At 57.1% G+C, this 20546-nt stretch overlaps 1 protein-coding gene across 3 annotated transcripts in view; it reads left to right on the plus strand.

Annotated features, from left to right (window-relative positions):
* Positions 1 to 2481: 2481 nt before the first annotated feature.
* MDGA1 (MAM domain containing glycosylphosphatidylinositol anchor 1) overlaps positions 2482 to 20546 on the plus strand; it is a 56947-nt gene continuing 38882 nt past the window's right edge. The window contains exon 1 of one of the 3 annotated variants that reach the window (XM_044776605.2): positions 2482 to 3059. In XM_044776605.2, coding sequence (XP_044632540.1) covers positions 2993 to 3059 — 67 coding nt within the window. In that variant the 5' untranslated portion in view covers positions 2482 to 2992. The remainder of the gene's footprint in view (positions 3060 to 20546) is intronic. The other 2 variants (XM_070514989.1, XM_070514990.1) reach the window with 2 other exon arrangements.

The following is a 20546-nucleotide window of genomic DNA, read 5'->3' on the forward strand; positions in this document are numbered from 1 at the left end:
AATGATGGCTGCACTGAGGGTGTCCTAGGTCTGCTGTATCTGCCCTATGATGGGCATCATTCATTCATTCATTCATTCATTCCACAAATCGTCAGCTGGCATCTCTAGATGCCCAGCAGTAAGTCGTGTCTGGATCCCTTATTCAGCTTTGGACCCACAGGAAAGGAAGGAGAGAGAAAAGCAGGGAGGCACGAAGAAGGGGCACTCACGTGGAGGTGGGCTGGAGAAGATTCTTCAGATGTTCTCGGACTTTCTGAGCACAGAAGGGGAGCTGAGGAGGTGTCCGCTGATGGTACACCCCCTGTGCCGCCTGGCCTTTCTCCGGATATCTGCTCCTACCCGGCAGTTGAGGGCACGTACTCCTGTGGGGGCAGCCCCCGGAAAGTCAGGGGAGCAGGGACGCAGCAGGAGATGGGCCTGGCAAAGGGGTGGTTTATTATCATTTTTAAAATTGATGTTTTACACACTGAAAAATTCTTTTTTGGTGTACAGTTCTTTGAGTTTTGACAAATGCATACAGTCGTGGAACCACCATCACAGCCAAGATATTGAACAGTTCCGGGGGTGGGGGAAGGAGGGTTTATAATCTCCCCGCTTGTTAGCTGCTGCGGTGGTCCGCGCTTCCACGGGTCTCCCTGCTACAATCCCTGCGCACACGCGGAGATGAATAACGGCGACAGGTGGAGCAAGTGAGAGTAGCAGGACCTGGGTAGGGGGACGCGATCGCAGGCGCGGGGGAGACCGCCCGCCTAGCTTCCCAGCCTACATCCCTCCTCGCCGGCGTTTGGGAGGAGCGCTCTGCCCACTCCTGCTCCGAGAGGGAGGGCCGGGGTGAGCCAGCGGAGTCCCGGAATGCCAGACCCTCGCAGCTGGAGCGGGCCCGGGCTTGGCTGCCGGAAGAGAGTGCGCCCCTGGGGCGCTTGGGGGCGCCTGAGGTCCTGAGCGGAGGCAGGATGGGGAGAGGGGCGAGCTGGGGAGAATGGGAAGGATGGCCTGGGGGAGTTCCGGCGGACGAGTCCTACGGACAAACCTGTTGGCAACCTGCGGGCCGAGGCAAGGGCAGGAGCTCTAAGCTCGCCCTCTGCGCCCCGGGCTCAGCCAGCTGCTCGGTGGCCCCCACGCACTACGCGGGGAGAGGCGGAGGCGGCCTGGAAAGGGGCGGGGGCTCGGCCGGGGGCGGAGGGACTCCGGGGCCGCGCGGACGGCCCTGCAGACCCAGGGCAGGCGGCCGGCTCCCGCGCCTGCAGGACCCCAAGAGCCGCGGGCTCCCTGGCCTTTCCCTCCGACCCCAGCTTCAGCCCCGCCCCCCAAAAGTACAAAACATTTGCAAAGTGTGCAGTGCCCCGCAGGCTTGTGTTCCCGGGGTGAACGGCCGCGCTTACCCCGCGAGCGTACTGCGATCGGTGCGCCCTGCTCGGGCAGCCAGACTGGGCGTGCAAGGGCGGGCGGAGAGCGAGCGTGCGAGCGCGCGGCTGCAGAGCCCGCGCCGAAACCCACGTCCCCCCGCCACTGTCCTCGGGATAGATGGATCCATTTCTGCTTTCTGACATTTTCCTGCCGGGGGGTGGGAGGTGGGGGGAGAGAGGGAGAGAAGGGGGGCGGGGCAGAGAGAGAGAGAGAGAGAGAGAGAGAGAGGAAAGAAAGCCGGCAGTCTGCTTCCCCCAGCCCTGTTTTGTTTTCTCTAATTGGTCCTGGGGGAGGCGAGGAAATTGGACAGAGGCTGGGCCGGGCGAGCTGGGCTGCCTTTAATTGGCTCCTTTTTTTAACTGGAGGGGAATCAAACAGGAGAGCGAGCGACAAAGGGTGGGAGAGCGAGAGACCGAACGCGGAGACGCGAGGAGGAGGGAGGAGGAAGGGAGGGAGAGAGGGAGGGAGGCGGGGGGAGCGCGGAATGAAAAGCTCCGAGGGGGGGGGAAGCAGCACAGCGAAGCCCAAGTTGCCGAGCGAGAGGAGCGCTCCCGCGGCCCAGAGCCGAGCGGCCGCCGCGCCCCGGAGCCCGGCCCGGCCCCGCCCGCTCCGGCCCCCGCCGGCCGAGGCCGCGGGGCGGGGGCGGGGACGACCAACTTGGGGCGCGACGCAGCCCCGCTCTCGGGAGAGCGCCGAGCCCGGCAGCGCCACGGCCGCGGCCAGACGGCGGGAGCGGAGCGCGGCGAGCGGAGGCGGCGAGCTGCTCCCGCGCCGCAGCCCCGGCCTCGGCGGGAGAGCGAATATTTTTCAAACGACTCAAACTTTCCTCCTTTCCCCGCTTTCTGGGGTCTCTCTTGGTTGGAATTGCTCTCCTGATTCCCGCGGGGCGCCGGGGCGCGATTCCTCCCCGGGGTTCCTCGGTGGCTCAGCTAACTTCGCGAACCCGGGGACCCGTGGCTCTCGCCCCTCGGCCGAGCCCAGCCCGCGCGACGCCCCCGCTCAGGAGGGCCGGGGCTCCTTTGCCTCCGGGAGCGCGCCCAGCCAGGCCGCCCCTGGCTCGGGCCGTTGAGCCCCCAACACCCGCCGCAGGACTGGAGACAGCGGATTAACCCGAGCGGAGCCCCGGCCTCCCTGCCCCCGCTCCGCGGAGGGGCGTCCCCTGGGCGGGGAAACGGCAAGTTTGTCAGTCGTCGGTGGCCTGTTGGATCGAAGCGCCGCCGCCGCCGCCGCAGAGGGGTCCCTGGCGCCCAGCACCCCGGGCGGACAGCCCTGGGGACCTGGGGCGGTTCGGCCGCCGGGCTCCTCGGGCCGGGGCGCTGGCTGCTGCGCCGGGCGCGCCGAGGCACCCGGGGCCGGGCCAGCGCCCCCTGCGTCTCCACGCGGGCAGCTGCCCCGCCGGAGGAGAAACCCGGGTCGCCGCCGCCGCCGCCTCCTCAGTCTCCTGGTTTCCGTCGCCGCCGCCGCCCCCTCCGTCGTCTCTCGGGGAAGGGGGAAACGCAGGGGGCATCGCGGGGCCCTGGCGGATGCGCCCCTCGCCGCCTCTCGGGCTGCGCCGCCTCGCGGGGATGAAGCACCGGCCGTGAAGATGGAGGTGACCTGCCTTCTACTTCTGGCGCTGATCCCCTTCCACTGCCGGGGACAAGGAGTCTACGGTAAGAGCCCGCCCCGGCTCCACGCCGGCTTAGCACCGCGCGGAAACTTTACAAGAGGCGCGAAGTGCGCGCTGCCGGGGTTTGGTGGGGACCCCGGCTCAGACTCTGGAGTGGATGCCCGGGTCCCCGCTCTTTTTAGGGCGCGAGCAGATTGAGCTAGCGGCTTCGGAGCACGGAGACGGGTCGTAGGGTCTGGCGTGAAGCCGGGGATGCCAGGGAGAGGTGCCCACTTTGTCAAACCCTGCCGGGGGCAGGAGTGACTCCGCGAACCCTTGAGAGCACCGGGTCGGCTCCGGAGACTCTGACAGACCCCAGACAGGGGGCTGAGGAAGCGACTTGCACCGAAACCTCGTCCTACCCTGACTCGGCCTCCAGAGTGGAAGCCGAGCGATGCACGATCCGGAGTTGCGCGAGGCTTGCGGGCGAGCTGGCTGCCAGTGCCGCGGCCGGGCAGCGAGCTCGCCTTCCCGGCTCTCGCTGCGGCTTCGCTTCTTTTACTCGCTTCTTGAGAGCCGGAGCTGCTGCCAGCATCCTCTGGATAGGGCGCCTAAAACGCCGGCGTCCCTTTTCGGACCTCTCCGGAGCCACTTCTTCCTGTCCCCGGTTTCCAGCTACAAAACCCCAGCCCCACCTTCCTTCTGCCTGCGCGCACACAGACACATTCAGCCACCGTCCCCAGAAACGCAAACACGGCACGCACCCATCTGGCTACGTGTCCCAACTCTGCCTCCTGCCAGGCAGCTTTGCTCCCACGTCCCCACGCCTCGCTCTCCAGCGCCCAGAGGACTCTGGTTACCCGCCTCCCTTCTCTTCCGCGGGTTTTCCCGGGGAAAGGTCCCGAGAGCAGGCATTATCCGTTCACGATCACCCGGGCTCCCCTCTCCCAGAGACTCTCCCTCCGAATTCTAGCAGCCAGTGCCCTGACCCCACAGCACAAAAGTCAGGCTCGGGGCCCAGTGGGCTTTACTGTGCCCTCTTCTGACTGCAGGGTGGTCTGTTGTAGGTCGCTTTTCAGTGATGTGCGTCTGGGGCGGGGAGAATTCTCTTTCCCTCCTTGTCTGGGGTAGAGAGCCTAGTTTTTCCCCTTTAGATTAGGGGAGAATTTGTTCTGTTGGAGTGGGCGCAAAGGTGTTGTCCCTCCTGGCTGCCAGCCTCAGGTGCAGATGCTAAATGCTTCCTTCTAGGGGTGCCTGGGCGCTCTCCTCATGCCTTGCAAGAGGGAGTGGTGTCCTGAGGGGTGTCTGGGAGATGACATGCTCCTGGCCCTACCCAGCTAGCTGGCTTGGGCTTCATTCCCTGGGGAGGCTGGCCCAGGCATCTGGCCAAACTCTGCTTCTTAATTAGTTTGTTGGTCTCTTACTGCCTGGCCCTTTACATAGGCCAGAAAAGGAAAGAAGGAGGAAGGATGCAGCAGGGACTGAGGGAGGCTGGGCTGTGGGGAGGAGGCCACTGAGTGGGTCCCCGAGGCCCTGGCCTCCTCAGGACAGAGGAAGACATCAGGGGTCTGGGCTCGCGCTTCTTTCTCCTCAAGGTTTCCCTACAGCTTCACTGCCTCCTCAAGAGGTGGCCTAAGGAGAGATGCTGCTGAGGCCTTGCCTCCTTCTGCCCCACCCCAGGGCTCTGGAGAGTGATGGAGAGCCCTCCCTGTTTGCTGCTGTCCTCTACCCTGCCCCTCCCTCCAAGTGTCCTTGGGCACATCTGGCAAGCCCATCTCCTGGTCATCCCCTCCAGCTTCTCCAACCTTCTCCAGGGCTGCACGGGGCCCATCTTGAGGAAGATGAGCTTAGCCTGGAAACCCCAGCAGTGAGGGTAGGGATGGGAGATAGGGGCAGTGGTCTGTGCGGACCCTGACTTCAGAGTACTTTGGGGCTAGGATTTAATCATTGGCTTATCTGCCCCCCTTTTCTTGGTATTTTCTCCCCACCCTCACGTGCCTGGGTCCCAGCTGCTCTCAGAGCAAATCAAGGTGAGCTGGGTGCACTGGAGCCAACCCCTGGCTCTTGGGTGACATTCTTTCCTCCTGCCCTTTGAGACTGAGGCTCCAGGGAAGCCCAGGGCTTCAGGGGAATTGCAGGGTAGAAGGTCTTCTTTGAGGTGAGTGGACAGAGAGGAAGATCTAGTATGAGGAGGAGGATGGCAAGAGCCTGCCGAGTTCCTTGTGATGCTAGAAGCTTTGGCCAGATACAGCAGAAGAGAGATCCAGTAGGACTGGGTCTGGGTTAAGTAATATGGAGAGCTCGTGCCTCTGACCCCAGTTCTCCTCTATACCCAAAGGAGAATGAAGCAGCTTGAGAAAGAGTAGAGTGTAGGAGTGAGGGATGGTCATTTGTGTCCATCATTGTATTTCAGCACCCAGCATGGTGCCCAGCACCCAGCAGGAGCTTGGCAAATATTTGTTGCACAAATAAAGGGCCACAGTTGGTGGAGGTTGAGGAAATGCTTCTTGAAATTCTTTCTCCCCAAGAAGTCTTCTAGAATGGCTTCCACCAGGGTTGTGGGGCACTCTTTGAGGGTCTCTGCTGAGGGACTGTCACAGAGTCCTAGGCTAGGCACTCAGGGAGGAGAAGAGAGAAGAGGCTAGAATCCCAGTGCTGTCCTGGCGGTGAGGAGGGAGGCAGAAGGTTTTACTCAAGGCACAAAAGAAACAAGCGTGCTCTGGGGAGGGAACCCCGGCCCCTTCCCCTCTGCCCCCAGGCCTGTGTGGCTGTGAGAGGGGCCGATTGACCTGAAGATGAATTGAGGAGAGAGCGGAAGAGCAGGGTATGGAGGGCAAACCCAGCCAGATCAGGCCTGGGCTGTGAGTCTCTGCTGAGGCCACCAGGAGGCAGGTGCCCGGAGCCCTACCCGGCTTCCCTCTGAGGGTCCTCTTGCCTGCTTTGAGGTCCGCTGTCGGCAATAGGACGGGGAAAGTGCTCTCAGTCTGGCCAGGTGGCTTCTCTCTTCTTTGGGGCACAGATGCTACAGCAGCCGAGTACTAGATCAGATGGTCCATTTGGAGCTGGTCCTCTCTTCTTTCCCCGCCTCCCAATCTCCTGGCCCAGTTGGTTGTGCTCCGGGGCGGATCCCGTAATCTGCTTTCTGGCAGGCCAGGGATGTGGGCTGGCCCCAGAAGCCTAGTTCTGGGGGACACGCAGTAGCCAGGTGATGGAAGAGGAGTATCCTGCGTGTGGAGAGCATCACAGAACAGCCCCGCCTCCCGCCCAGCTTCCTTTCCTGCTCCCGCAGCTTCAGGACTTCCAGCCAGGGGCGGGTCGGTGGGATTCCTCTCCCTTACAAAAACACAACAAACTCCTGGATTATTTAATATGCAGGAGTGGGAATTGACATTATCCTTAAGACAGGTTGTTTGCAACTTACTGGTGGAAGTCAAAATATTTCACTAAATGTGTCATCAGAAACTACTATCCTATGCTAATTTTTGTGGGAACATGAAGACAGATGTTGAATAATTTGACAAGAGCAACACAGCTTACAAAATTATCACCAAGTCAGGTTTTTTTCCCTCCTCTGAGGGGTGCGGAGAAGGAATTTCAGGAAGTGTGTCTCCGGTGCCGTCTTCTGGGCGTTGATGTGGGTGGTGGGCACTCGGAATTTTTCACTGGAGTTTCTAGCCAATGCCTTGAAACCGCCTGTCCATATCTGACTCTCCCCCTGGAGACGGAAGGCATCGCATCAGAAACTCTGGTTCCCCTAGGACAAGCAAGCTCTGGGGTTTCTAAATGCCCTCAAGAAAGTCCATGCCTCTGTCTCTTCTTCCTTCTCAGTCATGGAAACTGCACGAGGGAGAGAGAGAGCCTTGTGTCTGAAAATCCAGGCTGTTTTATTTACTTTGCCAGCATTGTCTGCCCCTCCTCCCCAAATTGATGTTGGCCCCTGAGCCAGCCAGAGGGCTCCCCATGCCCAGTGTCAGGCTGGAGAGCCCCGCTTAGGGTCAAGATCCTCATGACATCCCCTCCTACACTGTAGGCTGGGAATCTGAGCTTCCTGGCTGGGTGGGGCCCTGGGGAGGGGGGCGGGGGTGGTTAGAGTGGATTTTATTAGCCAGGAAAGCACCCTTGAGGGGGCGGGCTGGGGACATGCCGTGGGCCCACTTGTAATTGGCCAGGCCTGGCTGTGAGCTGCTGGGACTGAGGTGGCAAAGCTTCATTTAGAGCCTGGTATTAGCTCTGCTTTGCTGGAACATGGAGGGCCGGGGGGGGGGGGGGCTCCATAGGGAGAATGGAGGGAGCTAATCACAGCCGCCCAGGCCCGGCAAATGAATGATGCGGGAAATCAATACCTGGGGGCGGGAGTGGAAATCCGGGTAGTGGCAGCAGCCCCGGCTTCTCTGGCTGCCCGGGAGGCATGGGCGGGCCTGGGAGGAGTGCAACAGAGGCAGGAGTGTGGAGGACCCTTCTCTCCCCCAAACAAGTTCCCCTCTCCCTCCCCCAACGCTGCCTCCCCCCTCTCCCCCACTCCTGCCTTTCATCTCCTTGTGGCTGGGCTCAGGGAGGTTGGGCCAGGGGATGCCCCACCTGGCAAAGGCAGGGGACTTGGGAGATGGGGCCTGGGGCCTTGGGCCTTGCAGTCCTAGAAGAGCCCTGTCCCATCCCTACCTGCCTCTGGACACCTGAGCCTGATTACGCCCCAGGTGCGGCCGGGTGTGTGCCTGGGGACCCTGCCCTGTGCGGCTGGCACTGCCACTCCTGATGTGGCCAGCAGGGGGAGGGCTTGGCCACCACATTACTTTTAGCCTTTCCTAGGCTCCCTTGGCCTCCTGCCTCCTGCCTCCCACCTCCTGGTGGGATGAGAGTTATTCTAATTCCTCAGCCGGAGACTCACGGGAGCTCCTTAGCGCCTTTTGAAGCTCCAGGCCTCCCTCCAGCTCCCATGTACCCACCCCAGTGTCCCAGAGTGTTTGCCTGTAGCCAAAGCCACACTTCCTGCACCCTAGGCTGGAGGAGAGCTCTGCGGTGGGGCCCAGCTCAGTGGGCTCCTGCTTGGGTGGGGCTGTGTGCAGAGCAGGGGCTCCTGCCTCGGCAGAGCTGCCTCTTTGTGACCCTTGGGTGCGGCCCTTCTTCCGCATCTTCCTCCCCATCATTAGAACACCCTGCTGTGCAGGCATGCATCTGCTGGTGGCAGATACCAGGTCCTAAGGGGCCCCTGTTGCATTGAGTGCTGATATGAGACACAAGAGCAATGCTTAACTCAAAGGAATGAATCTTTTTTTAAACAATGGCATCTCCCTGTTCCTCAAGTCTATGAGTAACATGTGCTCTTTGCAAAACTGAGAATACATAAAAGTATAAGGAAGAAAGTAAAACTCACTTGACGTCTCGCAATGCATTTGGTGATGGTTCTTTCAGGCATCTTTTTGGTGCAAAGAGGAATGAACATTTTAGGGAGAATCATTGCTTATAACAACAATCCCTTACAGGTGTGTAAGTGCCACGTGCCTCACCTAGAACGTCATGCCTCCACCTCCTTTGATTCCTAAAACGTTCTGAGAGGCCAGCACAGCGGGTCCTATTGTCCCCATTTAACAGATGAGGAAACAGAGATTCCAAAAGTTCAGGTGACCTGCTCAAGGTCACCCAGCTGGTAAGAAGTGGCTCCGAGACTCGATCCCGGTGGATCTTCTGACTTGGGGGTAGGGCAGCAGTGTGGTGTCCCCTGCACCATTCAGTCAGTATTTACTGAGTACTTCTTTTGAGCAAGACCCAGTTGTGCACATCGATGGGGCTCCTGAGATGTATAAGATGGAGGTTCTGCCCTCAAGGAGAAGGGGAGGGGAGACACATACAAGAGGGTGGTTCCTGAGAGATCTTGATAAATGCCATGTGGCAAGGGAGATAAAGGGCTGTGGGAATTCGAAGGGAGAGGAAATTACTTCCAAGGCCTTGCGGAGGAGGGGGCATTTGAACTGGCCTTGACAAATGGAAATAAGGACTGAGAAGGGCATCCCAGGCGGGGGTCTCATCGTGGCAAAGGCACGGAGGATAAAGAACCTGGGTGTGTGTAGGGAGGGGGGAGTCACTCAGTCGGGCTGAAAGGGAAGGGGGCTAGTGAGAGTGGAACAGTACGGTATCATAACAACAGTCGCTAATGTTTGCTGCCTGAGCTGAGATCACGAATGTGCTCTTTCTTTTTTAATGCTCACCACACCCCTTGGTTATCATTCATCAGCCCATTTTCTCGATGAGTAAACTGAGGGCTCAGAAACATGAAGTTTCTTGTCCAAGCAGAAGAGCTGGGCTTCACCCTACATCTGCTGATTGCAAAGCCTGTGCTTGTCCGGAGTAGGCTGGAATCCTGGGTTTGGGAGAAGCTATTGGGAGGGTCTTGAGCAGGGAAATGGGGTGGTGCGAGCCGTATTTCTGGCCGGGTAGCTGTGTAGCTGTGTGTTTGGGGAGGCAAGGGTCAGGAGGGGGGAGATTGGTCAGGAGGTCCTGCAGTTGTCTGAGGAAGTCATAGTAAGAACGTCATCTGGGGTGGTGGCCGTGAGGATGAACAGGAGAGAGTGGGTATAAGAGCTGAAGTCACTCAACAAACGTATGAGTGAAGGCTCATGGTGCACTTGAGATACTTGGGGAGAGAAACAAACTCTTGCTCTACTAGAATTTACATTCAAATTAAGGGAGACAGGCAGTAAATAAGTCAATGAATAAGGACATAATGCATCCTAGGGATATGTTCTGTGAAAAAGAGTAAGGCAGCAAAGGGGACGAGGAGTGGTGTACTGTGGTTCAAATTCATATATAGTGGTCGGGGGGCGTTCTTGAGTAGGTACTACTGGAGCAGAGACCTGAAGATGCTGATGGAGGAGGTAGGAAGCCCAGTGGATAGCTACAGGAAGTGTATTCCAGGCAGGAGAATAGCCAGCGCAAAGGCCCTGGGGTAGGAGCATGCCTGGCCTATTTAGCAACAACAAGGAGTCCAGTACGGCTGGAGCAGAGTGAGTGATGAGGAGTGGAGTAGGAGGTGGGGTTAGAGAGTTAGTGAGGCCAGATTGTTTGCAGCCTTGAAGGCTGTGTAAGGACTTTGGCTTTTATTCTGAGTGAGATGGGGAGCCATGAGAGGATTTTGAGCAGAGGAGGGACATGAACGGACAGCTTTTTAATAGAATCTCTCTAGCTGCCATGTAGAGAAGAGACTGTAGGGGATTGGGTGTGGGGGAAGGGATCCAGTTAGAGACTGTTGCAAAAGGTGAGAAATGAGACTGTACCATCATTAGGTCCTAAAAGTGCCTCAGGAAGGACTCAGGCAAGGGATAGGAGCTGGAAACGGCTCTGAGATTTGGCAGTGGAGGGCCCGGCACACAATGGCACCGAGGCAGAACGAGGGCTACAGGAAGTCAGACAGGTTTGGGGTGGTGGAGGGAAGGAGTTAAGGGCCTGGACTTCTGGGTAAGATCCCGGCTCTGAACCCCAGCTCTGCCCTGCACCAGCCGTGAGAGCCGGGGACTTACATCTGCCTCCTAAGGCGTGGCTTCTCCGCTGTCAGATGGAGACAGCAGTCCCCAACCCCCGCGTGGGTTCGTGATGAGCATGCACTTAGATGGCACCTGGGAGGCCCTGAGCACTGTGCCCCGCGCTTAGCCGGCACTCAATAAATCGTTCTGTTTTAACGACCACGCCAGAGCAGTTTGGAACTTCATGCAATTCTGGGGTGGGATGTCGGGGAGAGATGTTGAGGGTCAGGGGGACATGAGTGTTGGTGCTCAGGAGAGAGATCCATTCTGAAGAGGTAGATTTGCACATCTGAATTTATGTGCACAGAACGATGTGAGTGGAAACCGTGAGGTGGAATAAAATTGCCAGGGAAGAGAGTAGAGAGAGAGAGGAGACTGGGCCGAGACCGGTGCCCTGGGGGTGGGAGGAGAAAGAGGACACAGAGCAGGTGGCATCAGGGAGGTAGGAGACCCGAGAGGGGAGAGGGACCAGAAAGCCAGGGGAAGGGATGGAGTCTGTGGGAGGAAAAGCCGCTGAGGTGGGGGAGGAGACAGTAAGGGCAATCTGGGGCCTGGAGGGTTGGCGGGGAGGCAGCTGTAGCCCTGAGCGGGGCCCCTCAGGCTCCAGCGGGAGTGCCCTGGGATTCTGTGAAGACACGGATTCTGATTCAGTGGGTCTGGGGCCGGGCCGAGATTCTGCATTTCTATCAACTCCCGGTGAGGCCGATGTTGCTGGCCAACAGATCCCTCTTGGGACAGCAAGGGCGTTCAGGAAAGAGGATGGGACTCCAGTGGGCAGACCAGGGTTGGAGGGCCAGGGGGGCCGCTTGCTGCCTGGGAGGGACCTGGCCAGGGAGCCTCAGCTCTCGGAACCACAGTCTCCCCATCTGGAAGGCTCCTTCAGGCACGCCACCTCTGGGGGTTACCGAGAAGCCAAGAGTGATAGCACTTTGTAAACTCCCAGGCAAAGTATGAGGACTGTGTTTCCCGAGAGCAGAGGGGGTGGCAGGCAGATGGTAGGGAGCCCCGGGCGTGGGCGGCGTGTAGAAGCGCGAGGTGCAGGCTGCGCTTTTGAGAACCGAGGCAGGCCGGGGAGGGCCGGGCGGCAGCTGCCCCTGCCCACGGCCGGTCTCTGCCTGCGGGAAGCTGGGGCCACAGGGGGGCACCTGGGCCGGCGTGAGGGCGCTGCCTGGCCGGCTTTGGAGATGCCACCGCAGGCTCTTCTTGGTTCCTTTCCAGTCCCAGAAACTCAGCCGAGAGAGACTTTGATTATCTGGAGGGCTGGAAGCTGTGTAGAGAAGTGGTTCTCAACCCTTGCAGCGTGTCAGAACCACCTGGAGAGCTTTCTCAACAACAGACGCCTGGTTCCGCCCCGGACCTCCTGTCTCAGAAAGACTGCAGGTGGCATCAAGGCAGCTGTGGTTGTAAGAGCTCTCCAGTTGATTCTCCGGCACAGCTGGTGTAGACAGAGCATCCGAATGAGTCAGGCCCAAACAGATGTCTTCTTCCCTTGGGCTTTCTGAGGGCATTTCTGGGTTTTCCAGGTCACTGCCCAAGCTTTGTTTCAACCAGGCTCATCAGGACCCTGGGGTCTTTTGAAAAAACCACACTTATTTTTTTAAATTAGGAGCAGGGAGACTTTCTCTCTTAATAGTGCTAACTGGAAGGTTCAGGTCAGGGGGCTGGGAGACTGGCCCCTCTCTCAGCTGCTAACCAGGGAATTTCCAGTCCCGAACCTAGAGAGACTGAAAGAAACTGCCCCCAAAATGCTGTTTTCATTGATTTCCAGTAGGTAAATTCTGTTACCTTTTTGCAGTGTGGCCGTTTTGTTTTTTCTCTTCCCTGTTTGGTTTAGAATCAAATGAAAACTTCAGAGCTGGACTGCACTGTAGCAGTTACGTGTAAACCAAGCAAATGTTTCATGAGAACCTGCTAAGCGTCTGGAAGGGGGGTGGGTGCTGTGGCTGCAGGGTTGGAGGGCACCTGCCTCCGGGCCCCTCACAGTGGAGTGGGAGAGCGCAGTCTCTTCCAACACCCTCATTTTCCAGATAGAGAAACTGAGGCTCAGCTGGAGTGACTTGCCCGAGGCCCTACAGGTGGTGGAGTCAGGATTTGAACTCAAGCCTGCCCACTGCCCCAGCTGTGAGGGTCCCAATGGCCAGATGTGGCCGTTTTTGTTCCCCAGCTTGTGCTGCGGAGGATGGGCTGGCTAAAGGAAGCAGCATGGGGACCCCCGCTAGGAATGAAGAGACACAGGCCCGACTACACAGGCTCCAGCAAATTAGAGTTGGCTTCCTGACGTCTAGAGGTAGGCTATCCCAGGCTGGGATGGTGGCTCCTTGGTCATTAGAGATCCTGGCTCCTTTCATCTTGTTGCTCTGCTCTCCTTACAGTCGTGCTTCTCAAACTTTGCTGCAGGTTAGAATTACCTGGGGAGTGTTTAAAAACCCAGGTGCCTAGCTCATACCTCATACCAGTGAAGTCAGAATGTCTGGGAGTGAGGACCAAGCATCAGCATTGTTTTTTTTAAAGATCCCCAGGTGCTTCCAATGTGCAGCAAAGTTTGGGAACTCCTGCCTTAGAGCATTTTGCCTCAAAGTCACCAAAGGGCTGCTGGGGCTCAGCCATCATGACACATTCCAGGCAGGAAGAAGGGAGGAACATTGGAAAAAGGCAGGCCTACCAGCTGAGTCAGCTTCCTTTAAAGAACTTTTCCAGAAGCCCCCTCCCAGTGACTGCTGCTTACATCTCATTGGCCATTCTTAGCTGCAAGAGAGGCTGAGAAATACAGTCTTTGAGATGGGCACATTCTCACCGAAGAGAGTATTGGGGTTCTGTTAGAAAGGAGGGGAGAATGGATATTGGGTAGGTCTTGAGCAGTCTTAATACAGATCCCCACCTCAGGGTCAGCTGGCATTTCTGAAATGAGAGAGGATTTAGATGATTTGGATGCTGCTCGCCTGCGCGCCCCTGCCAGCCTAGCTCAAGTGGGTGGGAAGCGCTGGCTGCCCTGAGGATGCCCAGAGGGACCTAGAGAAGATGGAGACCCACAGCAGGGGAGAGCCTTGCTTGGGGCCACCCAGGTGTTCACGCGAGGGTGCAGTGTTCTCCTTCCCTCCTCCCCTCCCCCACACCATACGCACTCCCATGAGGTAGCTGGTTTCCACTGGGCAGTACCTCTCTCCTCTAGCGAGGGGCTTCTTTCAGTCCCAGCCGCAGGAGAGCTCTGTGGCCCCTCCTGATTTTGGGGAACAGAAACTGAGGGGCTGTGCTGAGCCAGGAGCCAGAGAGTACTTCCCAGGCCATCTAACTCATCTTCTGCTTTTCTGCAGGCCCATACCCCCCTGAGACCAGGCGTCTCCACTGCTGTTTGCTCCATGTCTCTAGTCCTTCATTGTTGGGAAGTTCTTCTCATTGTCTGACCTTATTTCAACTTGCTATAACATAGCCTCTTATCAGAAAGATTTCAGGAGCTGAGGCCTCTGAGCTGAACTTGAATATCTCCTTGGCCCTGAGACTTTCCCCATGTGATTCTTCAGAAAATTGTTTTTTAGGAAGATTAGTCCTGAGCTAACATCTGCTGCCAATCCTCCTCTTTTTGCTGAGGAAGACTGGCCCTGAGCTAACATCATGCCCATCTTCCTCTACTTTATATGTGGGATGCCTGCCACAGCATGGCTTGCCAAGCGGTGCCGTGTCCACACCTGGGATCCTAACTGGCGAACCCCAGGCTGCCGAAGCAGAACTTGAGAACTTATCTGCTGCATCACTAGGCCGGCCTGCAGAAACTTTTAATGAAGGCCCTTTTCCCCATCTCTGAGAGGGATATCAGGAAGGTAGAGAGGGATATCAGGAAGAAGTGGGGGGGAGCTAAATTCTGGTGGTCTCGTCTACCTGGGTTTGGTTCTGGTGTTACAGTAAAGTGCAGGCAGACCTTGGAGAGGTCTGTTGACCTTTCAGCAGAATACATAAGCCCACAAGGCAAGCAGAAGTTCTGTGTTGTGGCAAGATCTGGCTTTACTCTCCTTTCTGGAATGAGGCCACGGGGTAGACAAAGAAGGCCATGAAATGGGGCTCAAGGGAGTGGCAAGTAGTGAGCTCAGCTGCCAGCCAGTGGTCTTAGGGGACCCAGAGGCAGATCTTTGAGATTCACTATAGGAAGAGACTGAGACCAGAGAAGGTAAGTGACTTGTCAAGGTCACACAGCAATTAGGTGCCAAGGCTGAAGTTAAAAGCCATCTCAAGGGACTCTACAGCTGGATCTTTCTCATTCTGCTACATTAACCTGTGGGCTCAGGAGAAGCCAGGACATGTCTGCATGGTATTTATAAGCTCATTTTATGCCCACATCTCTATAATCCTCTCCTTACCCCTGTGAACTCTATTTCTTATTCCTGGGCCTCATTGCATCTGGACTACAGGATCTGGGGCTCGCTCTGGGCCCAGGACTCCTGGTTAGACGTTAGAAGCCCTTAATGGAAATGTCTGGGAGGCCTCCCTGGTAGGTGGAGGAGGTTGCTGCCAGTCTCCCCCAGGTCCACCATCTCGGTCGCACTGCCTAAGTTCCACTCTAGAGTTATCAACAAGCCGGCCAGAGGAAACACGGCCACTGTTTCCAGAAGGTTGCTCTGGGCATACCCAGCAGCCCTCGAGCCTTTTCCCAGTGGCCCACGTTGGTTGATCAGATGAGCTGGATCTTGAAGTGTTGGAAATCACACACGGAGGTTTCCAAGGAAGCAATGAGTAGAGGGAGGGGAGCGAGGCAGGGTATTTGATGTTTGTGAGTGTGATTGTCAGGCCATGTGAGGGCCCTGGGTTTTGGCCGTGTGGGAGATTTAATAGTGGACACCATGCTGATCAGAATTGGCTTGGACTCACGGTCTTAGTTTGGGTTCCCCAGAAGTGGACCCTGGGATGAGGAGCCGAGGGCGGGTAGCTTATTTGAGACGTGAGCCTCGGAGGCTCTGGCAGGGGAGTGGGGACCTGAGATATGGAAGCAAAGGGAACCAAGAAAAGGTGTGTTAAGCCAGTCACCACCATGCCACTGGGGACCTCTGGGACACTGTATGAAACACACCCTTCAGAGTTGTCTGGGCACAGCGAGGGAGCAGGGGTGTGTACACGCTGCCTCCCATCTCTTGTTGGTTGAGGGCTGCTCTGGGGTGTGAATTTCCTGATACCTGTAGCCCACTGCGCACACGGGCAGCGTGAGCTCTAGCAGCTCCTGCCAGAGAGAAGCAGGTAGTCGGCCCGTGTGCACTGAAGTGGTTGGGGGAGGGCACGTGCCTGGGGGGCAGCAACAGCCTGTGCTACATCCTGTCTAAGCCGTCAGTCTTGCTTTTTCAGATCTAGCCTGTTTTGCTGAGCTCTTTGTTCTTAGGTCTCGTCCTCTGGGCTGCGTGGATAAGCCCCGATTCCAGGCTGAAAACTCTCCCCTGCGGCCAGCAGACCTATGGGCTGCTCATTTACTTCCTTGGATTCTGAGACCATAACCCCAGCATGTCGATTTTCCCAAGACCTTCTTGATAGAATCCAGCCTCTTCCTGAAGGACTGAGGGGGCCTCCCGTCTGGGGAGGGCGAAGTTGGGGGATCACTGAGGACAGATTCGGAGTCTACGGGGTCCTTTGGGCATTGCCATGAGATGCCTGAGTCATTAGACCCCCACTTGCTGAATTCAAAACTAAGAAAGAAGTGGGGACCATCTGTGATACTAAAGATGGCCGCTTCTCTCTGCAGGCAGGATTCCGTGTAAGTAATAAGGTCGATTGAATTCTGTCCACTTCCCTCTTCAGGAACCAAACCTTCTTCCATGGGCCATGACCACGCTAGCCTGTACCCCTGAATACCTGGGCCTTATGGCAGATCAGAGTGGCACCTCCATCCTGTTGTGAATTTCTCTGCCTTTTCTCTACCAGCTGGGACCTGAAATTAGTTAACTAGTTAATCCAATATTTATTGAGCACCTCCTGTGTGCCAGATCCTGTTCTAGGTGCTGAGGGTACAACAGAGAGCAAAACAAAGAGATGATGTGGAATCACAGGCTTGTAGAGTGACAGAGCAAGGACGGATCTTAGGGCAAATCTAATCATTTGTTGGAAGAGAAACCTGAGGCCGAGAGGGCAAGACGAGTCCTCAGTCCACACAGCAAATAGGGAGTCCAGCTTGGAATCATCGAAGGTCAGAGGTGATGGGCTTAGAGGTCACATGGCCGTAACTGCTCACTTTTTAGAGGCAGAAACCAGTAGCCAGTGGCAAAGGGTCTTGCCAAAGTAGTGGCACTGCTCTGCCTGCCAGTGAACACACCTTTCTCTCCCGCGTTTATCTCCCGAGCCAGATGGGGCTCTAATGTACTGAGGGGTGTGTATGCGTGTGTGGCTTGGTGTGGACTAGGGCAGCAGGCAGGAGACATGAGTGTCTGATCAAGCCATCCCACCTCCCTCGGGAGTATTCAGAGGCTGCAGTGAGCTCTCCCCTCCCCTCCTGCCTCCCCAAGCTCTTCCGTACAGCCATGGCCCCTGGCATTGCCTACTGGCATAGGGGCCTCAGGTGATGCTGGGAGGAGCTCGGTGCTGATGGATTTCCTGATGTGTCTGAAGCACCAACACCCCTGTCTGGCTCACCCTTTTCGCTCTCTGGGGAGCTGAGGGAGCAGGGGCTGTGAGGCTCTCCAGGGCGAGGGTGGGCTTCATCCCCACCAGTCACCTCCCCCTCATTCTGTTGGAGCTGGGGCAGGTGTAGGGAGTGGCTCCCTTAGCCTCCCCTGCAGAATTTAGAGTCAGGCTGAGGGGTGAAAGGAGGCGATTGGGTGGGGAGCCCTGGCTGCTTGGGATTAGTATGTGTCTGTGTGTGTGCGTGCACACATGCGTGTGCATCTGCATATGGAGAGCCATTGGCATGAGATAAACCGCTCTCACTGGGCCCCTCGACAGGAGCTGAATACATTTCCCCTGTTCTCTCTACCCTGTGCATGTGTACCTTATGTCTATTTTTGGTGGGCATGCATGTGCTGAAGGTGTGTATATGCGTGCATGATGATGTTGCACACAAGAACATGCATGTATGTGCAGGGGACCGTGCGTCTGTGTGTGGGGGGACTGTAGACCTCTTTGGGGCTTTCTCCGGATCCACTTATCCCCTTCAGGCAGCCCCTGCTTGCCCTTGGCTGTGGTTCCTAGGCAGGGGGGCGGGAACGGGCATCTAGCTCTCTGGGCAGTCAGCCCGGTGCTTATGTCCAGCCTGGGTTCTGGCTGCCCCCTCACCCCTTCTAGGAGTCCTGAAGCAGGGGGCAGGGGCAGGCCGAGGCTGGCCTGGAGCTTCTGGCTAATTTTCCCGGCCTCCATCGATCCAGCAGCTTCTCCTGAGTCTATTAGCAGTCGGCGAGTGAAAATATCCCCCATTGCGAGCCCTGACCTGAGACAGGGAGGAATCCATAGCAATTTGTTCAAACAGAAGAAAGCGTTTCCCTCTGATTTGTATTCCAATTTATTCCAGGCAGGGAGGGGGTCAGGGTTGGGGGGCAAGCCCTGGCACGGCCAGAGCTGGGCCCAGGCCTGTCCCCCACAGCCCCTCATGCCAGCCAGGGTGGCAGCTGGTGCTCCCCATGGTTCCTGGGGGGGCTGAGGTAAGGGGGGACCCCAGCAGGGGGATGGGAAGGGAGGCCCGCCAGCCTTCCCAGCAGGCCCTGCTTGGCTGGAGGGCTCAGTTGTGGATTTGGTTTTCACAAAATACAAAGCCGCCCGCTTGGAGCCTCTCTCCCAGGCACTGGGGCCTGTGCCAGGCGTGCGCTCACCCGCTGCGCCCGTGCCAGGGTGGGGGCTGGGCTGGGTACGTGGACACAGTGGTCCCAGCTGGGCTGAGTGGCCGGGGGCCTATTCTTCTCCCGAAGCCCTCCCCAGCCAGCCCAGCAGGAACAGAGCTGCTGAGGCTCGGAGGGGAGCTGGCACCTCGGAAAAGTTCCCCTGCAGGGCGAGGAGCCCCTCACCATGGCGAGCTTCTCTCTAATGCAGTGCTCATGCTTCGTGCCTGGTCCGAGCAAACTGGGGCTCACTGGTGTCCTAGCCAGGAAGCCTCTTTGGAGCACCTACAACAACGGCGGCTCTGGCTGATGTTTATTAAGCACCGACTATTTGCCCAGCACTGGGATAGTGCAACCAGGTACCCAGTCTTTGCAGGGTCCACTATTCCTCACGTGCCTCAGTTTCCTCACCGATGCTCCCCCCTACCCTTCTGCATACTTTTGTCACCTCCCTCACCCATCTCTGCTCAGTCTTTCTCATTTCCTCCTGGGAATCACTTCTCCCTTCCACCCAAGGGTGGCCCTCATGACTGAGGGTCTCAGGACTGACACCCCTCTAGCCCCCCTTTTCCTGAGGGACCCTACAAATAGGCTGACTCTCTTCCAGGTCACTTTCTTTTGCCCTTCCTCGACCTGCCCTCCCCGTCAGGGCCGGGGCCTCTGCAGAGGTGGCGCCATGGCAATCGGAGAGGAGGATGCTGGGAAGGGCCAGCTAAGTGGTCCTGCAGCTCCCCCCCCACCCCCTTCCTTCCCTCCTGCGTCAGTGCCCCCAGGGAAGGGAGTAACTGGAGAAGTTCTTCACACCAAGGTGTCAGCCACTAGCAGCTCTGAGGTCAGCTGTCGCACATGACTTGCCAGGCTCCATGACACCAGCAAGGTCTAATTTCAGAAGCAAGCAACTAAATATATCAAAGTCAGTGAATAATCATCTCTCGCTCAGGTGGGAGTGTAGGGAGGTAGTGTGGCCTGAAGGATAGGCACAGAGCCTTCTGAAACAGATCTGGGTTCAAGTTCTGCCTCAGCCACTCACTGTCTCTGCGATCTTGGGCAGGTTATGCTCTGTGCCTCAGTTTCCCCACACGCAAGACAGCAATAATAATGGCGTCTTTCTCAGGGGGCTGTGCTGAAGAGGAAATGGGGAACTCGTGGAAAGCCCCTGTTAGCCCGGTGCCTGGCACACGGGGAGTAAATGACTGGCCGTTGGGAGGAGGCCCTGCTGAGTGGGTGATTCCAGCACTTGGGCCTGGCTCAGGAGGCCGGTGAGTCACAGAGGCTGCTACCAAGGAAGTGGCATGTGTGTCTCTGCATTCAGACACGTGACACAGTACTGGGGGCGAGAGGAACAAGCCTGAGACCCTGGCCCAGGAGAAAGGGGGACAGAATTCCAGCCCTCCTCCCATTTTCCTCTTGGGGAAGTTAATAGCAAGAATGTTGCCTTTGAGCTACTTTATAAATTGGGAAACAGGTACGTTTTGCACCCAGCCCTTTACTGCCGCCCACATCGCTGCCTGTTCCCTGCCTCTCTTTCCTCTCAAGAGGCAGCCCCCCACCTCCCCCGTCCTCAGTCCCTAGGAGCCTCCTAATGGCAGTGACTTTCCTGTCCCTGGCTGTGACTGAACTCTGGTCCAATTGGCCTCCCCCATCCCCAAGTCCTTCACTTTTCTCCCCCAACCCACTGGGTTTCAGTCATTTACAAGTTGTTCAGAGGCTCAGCATTATAATCAGATCCTACGGTGCATGCCACTTATGTGGCTTCTAAAATTTTAGCCAAAAAAGGAGAGAAACCCTGCAGTGATGGAAGAAAAAAATAATGAGACTACTTAAGCAGGGGGGCAGGTATCACATTTCTCAATTTATAAATATATCTGATGCTAAAGAAAATATGTTCCCAAACTTTATGCTTCCTGAATTGACTCTTGGAAAAAAAAGATTGTTCATCCCTTTCAGAGATTTAACGTGCCTTTCCTCCCAGGGGTGCTTGCCTTTTGGAGGGGACACAGAAGGAGAATGAACAAGTGACTATTTAATATGCCAAGTGCTGATGAGTGCTGTGAGGAACACACAGGGGCAGGGATTAAGAGGGAAGGGGTGGGGCGGGCAGCTGTCTTAGATAGAGTGGTCAGGAACAGCGTCTCTTGGAGGAGAGCTGAAGGAAGTAATGGAGCAGGCTCTGGAATCTGGGGAAGAACAATCCAGCACAGGGAGCTGCATGTGCAAAGGCCCTGAGGTGGGAGTGGGCTTGGCCTGCTTGAAGAACAACAA

The sequence above is a fragment of the Equus asinus genome, chromosome 8 (genome assembly GCF_041296235.1).
Source record: "Equus asinus isolate D_3611 breed Donkey chromosome 8, EquAss-T2T_v2, whole genome shotgun sequence".
Lineage (NCBI taxonomy): Eukaryota > Metazoa > Chordata > Mammalia > Perissodactyla > Equidae > Equus > Equus asinus.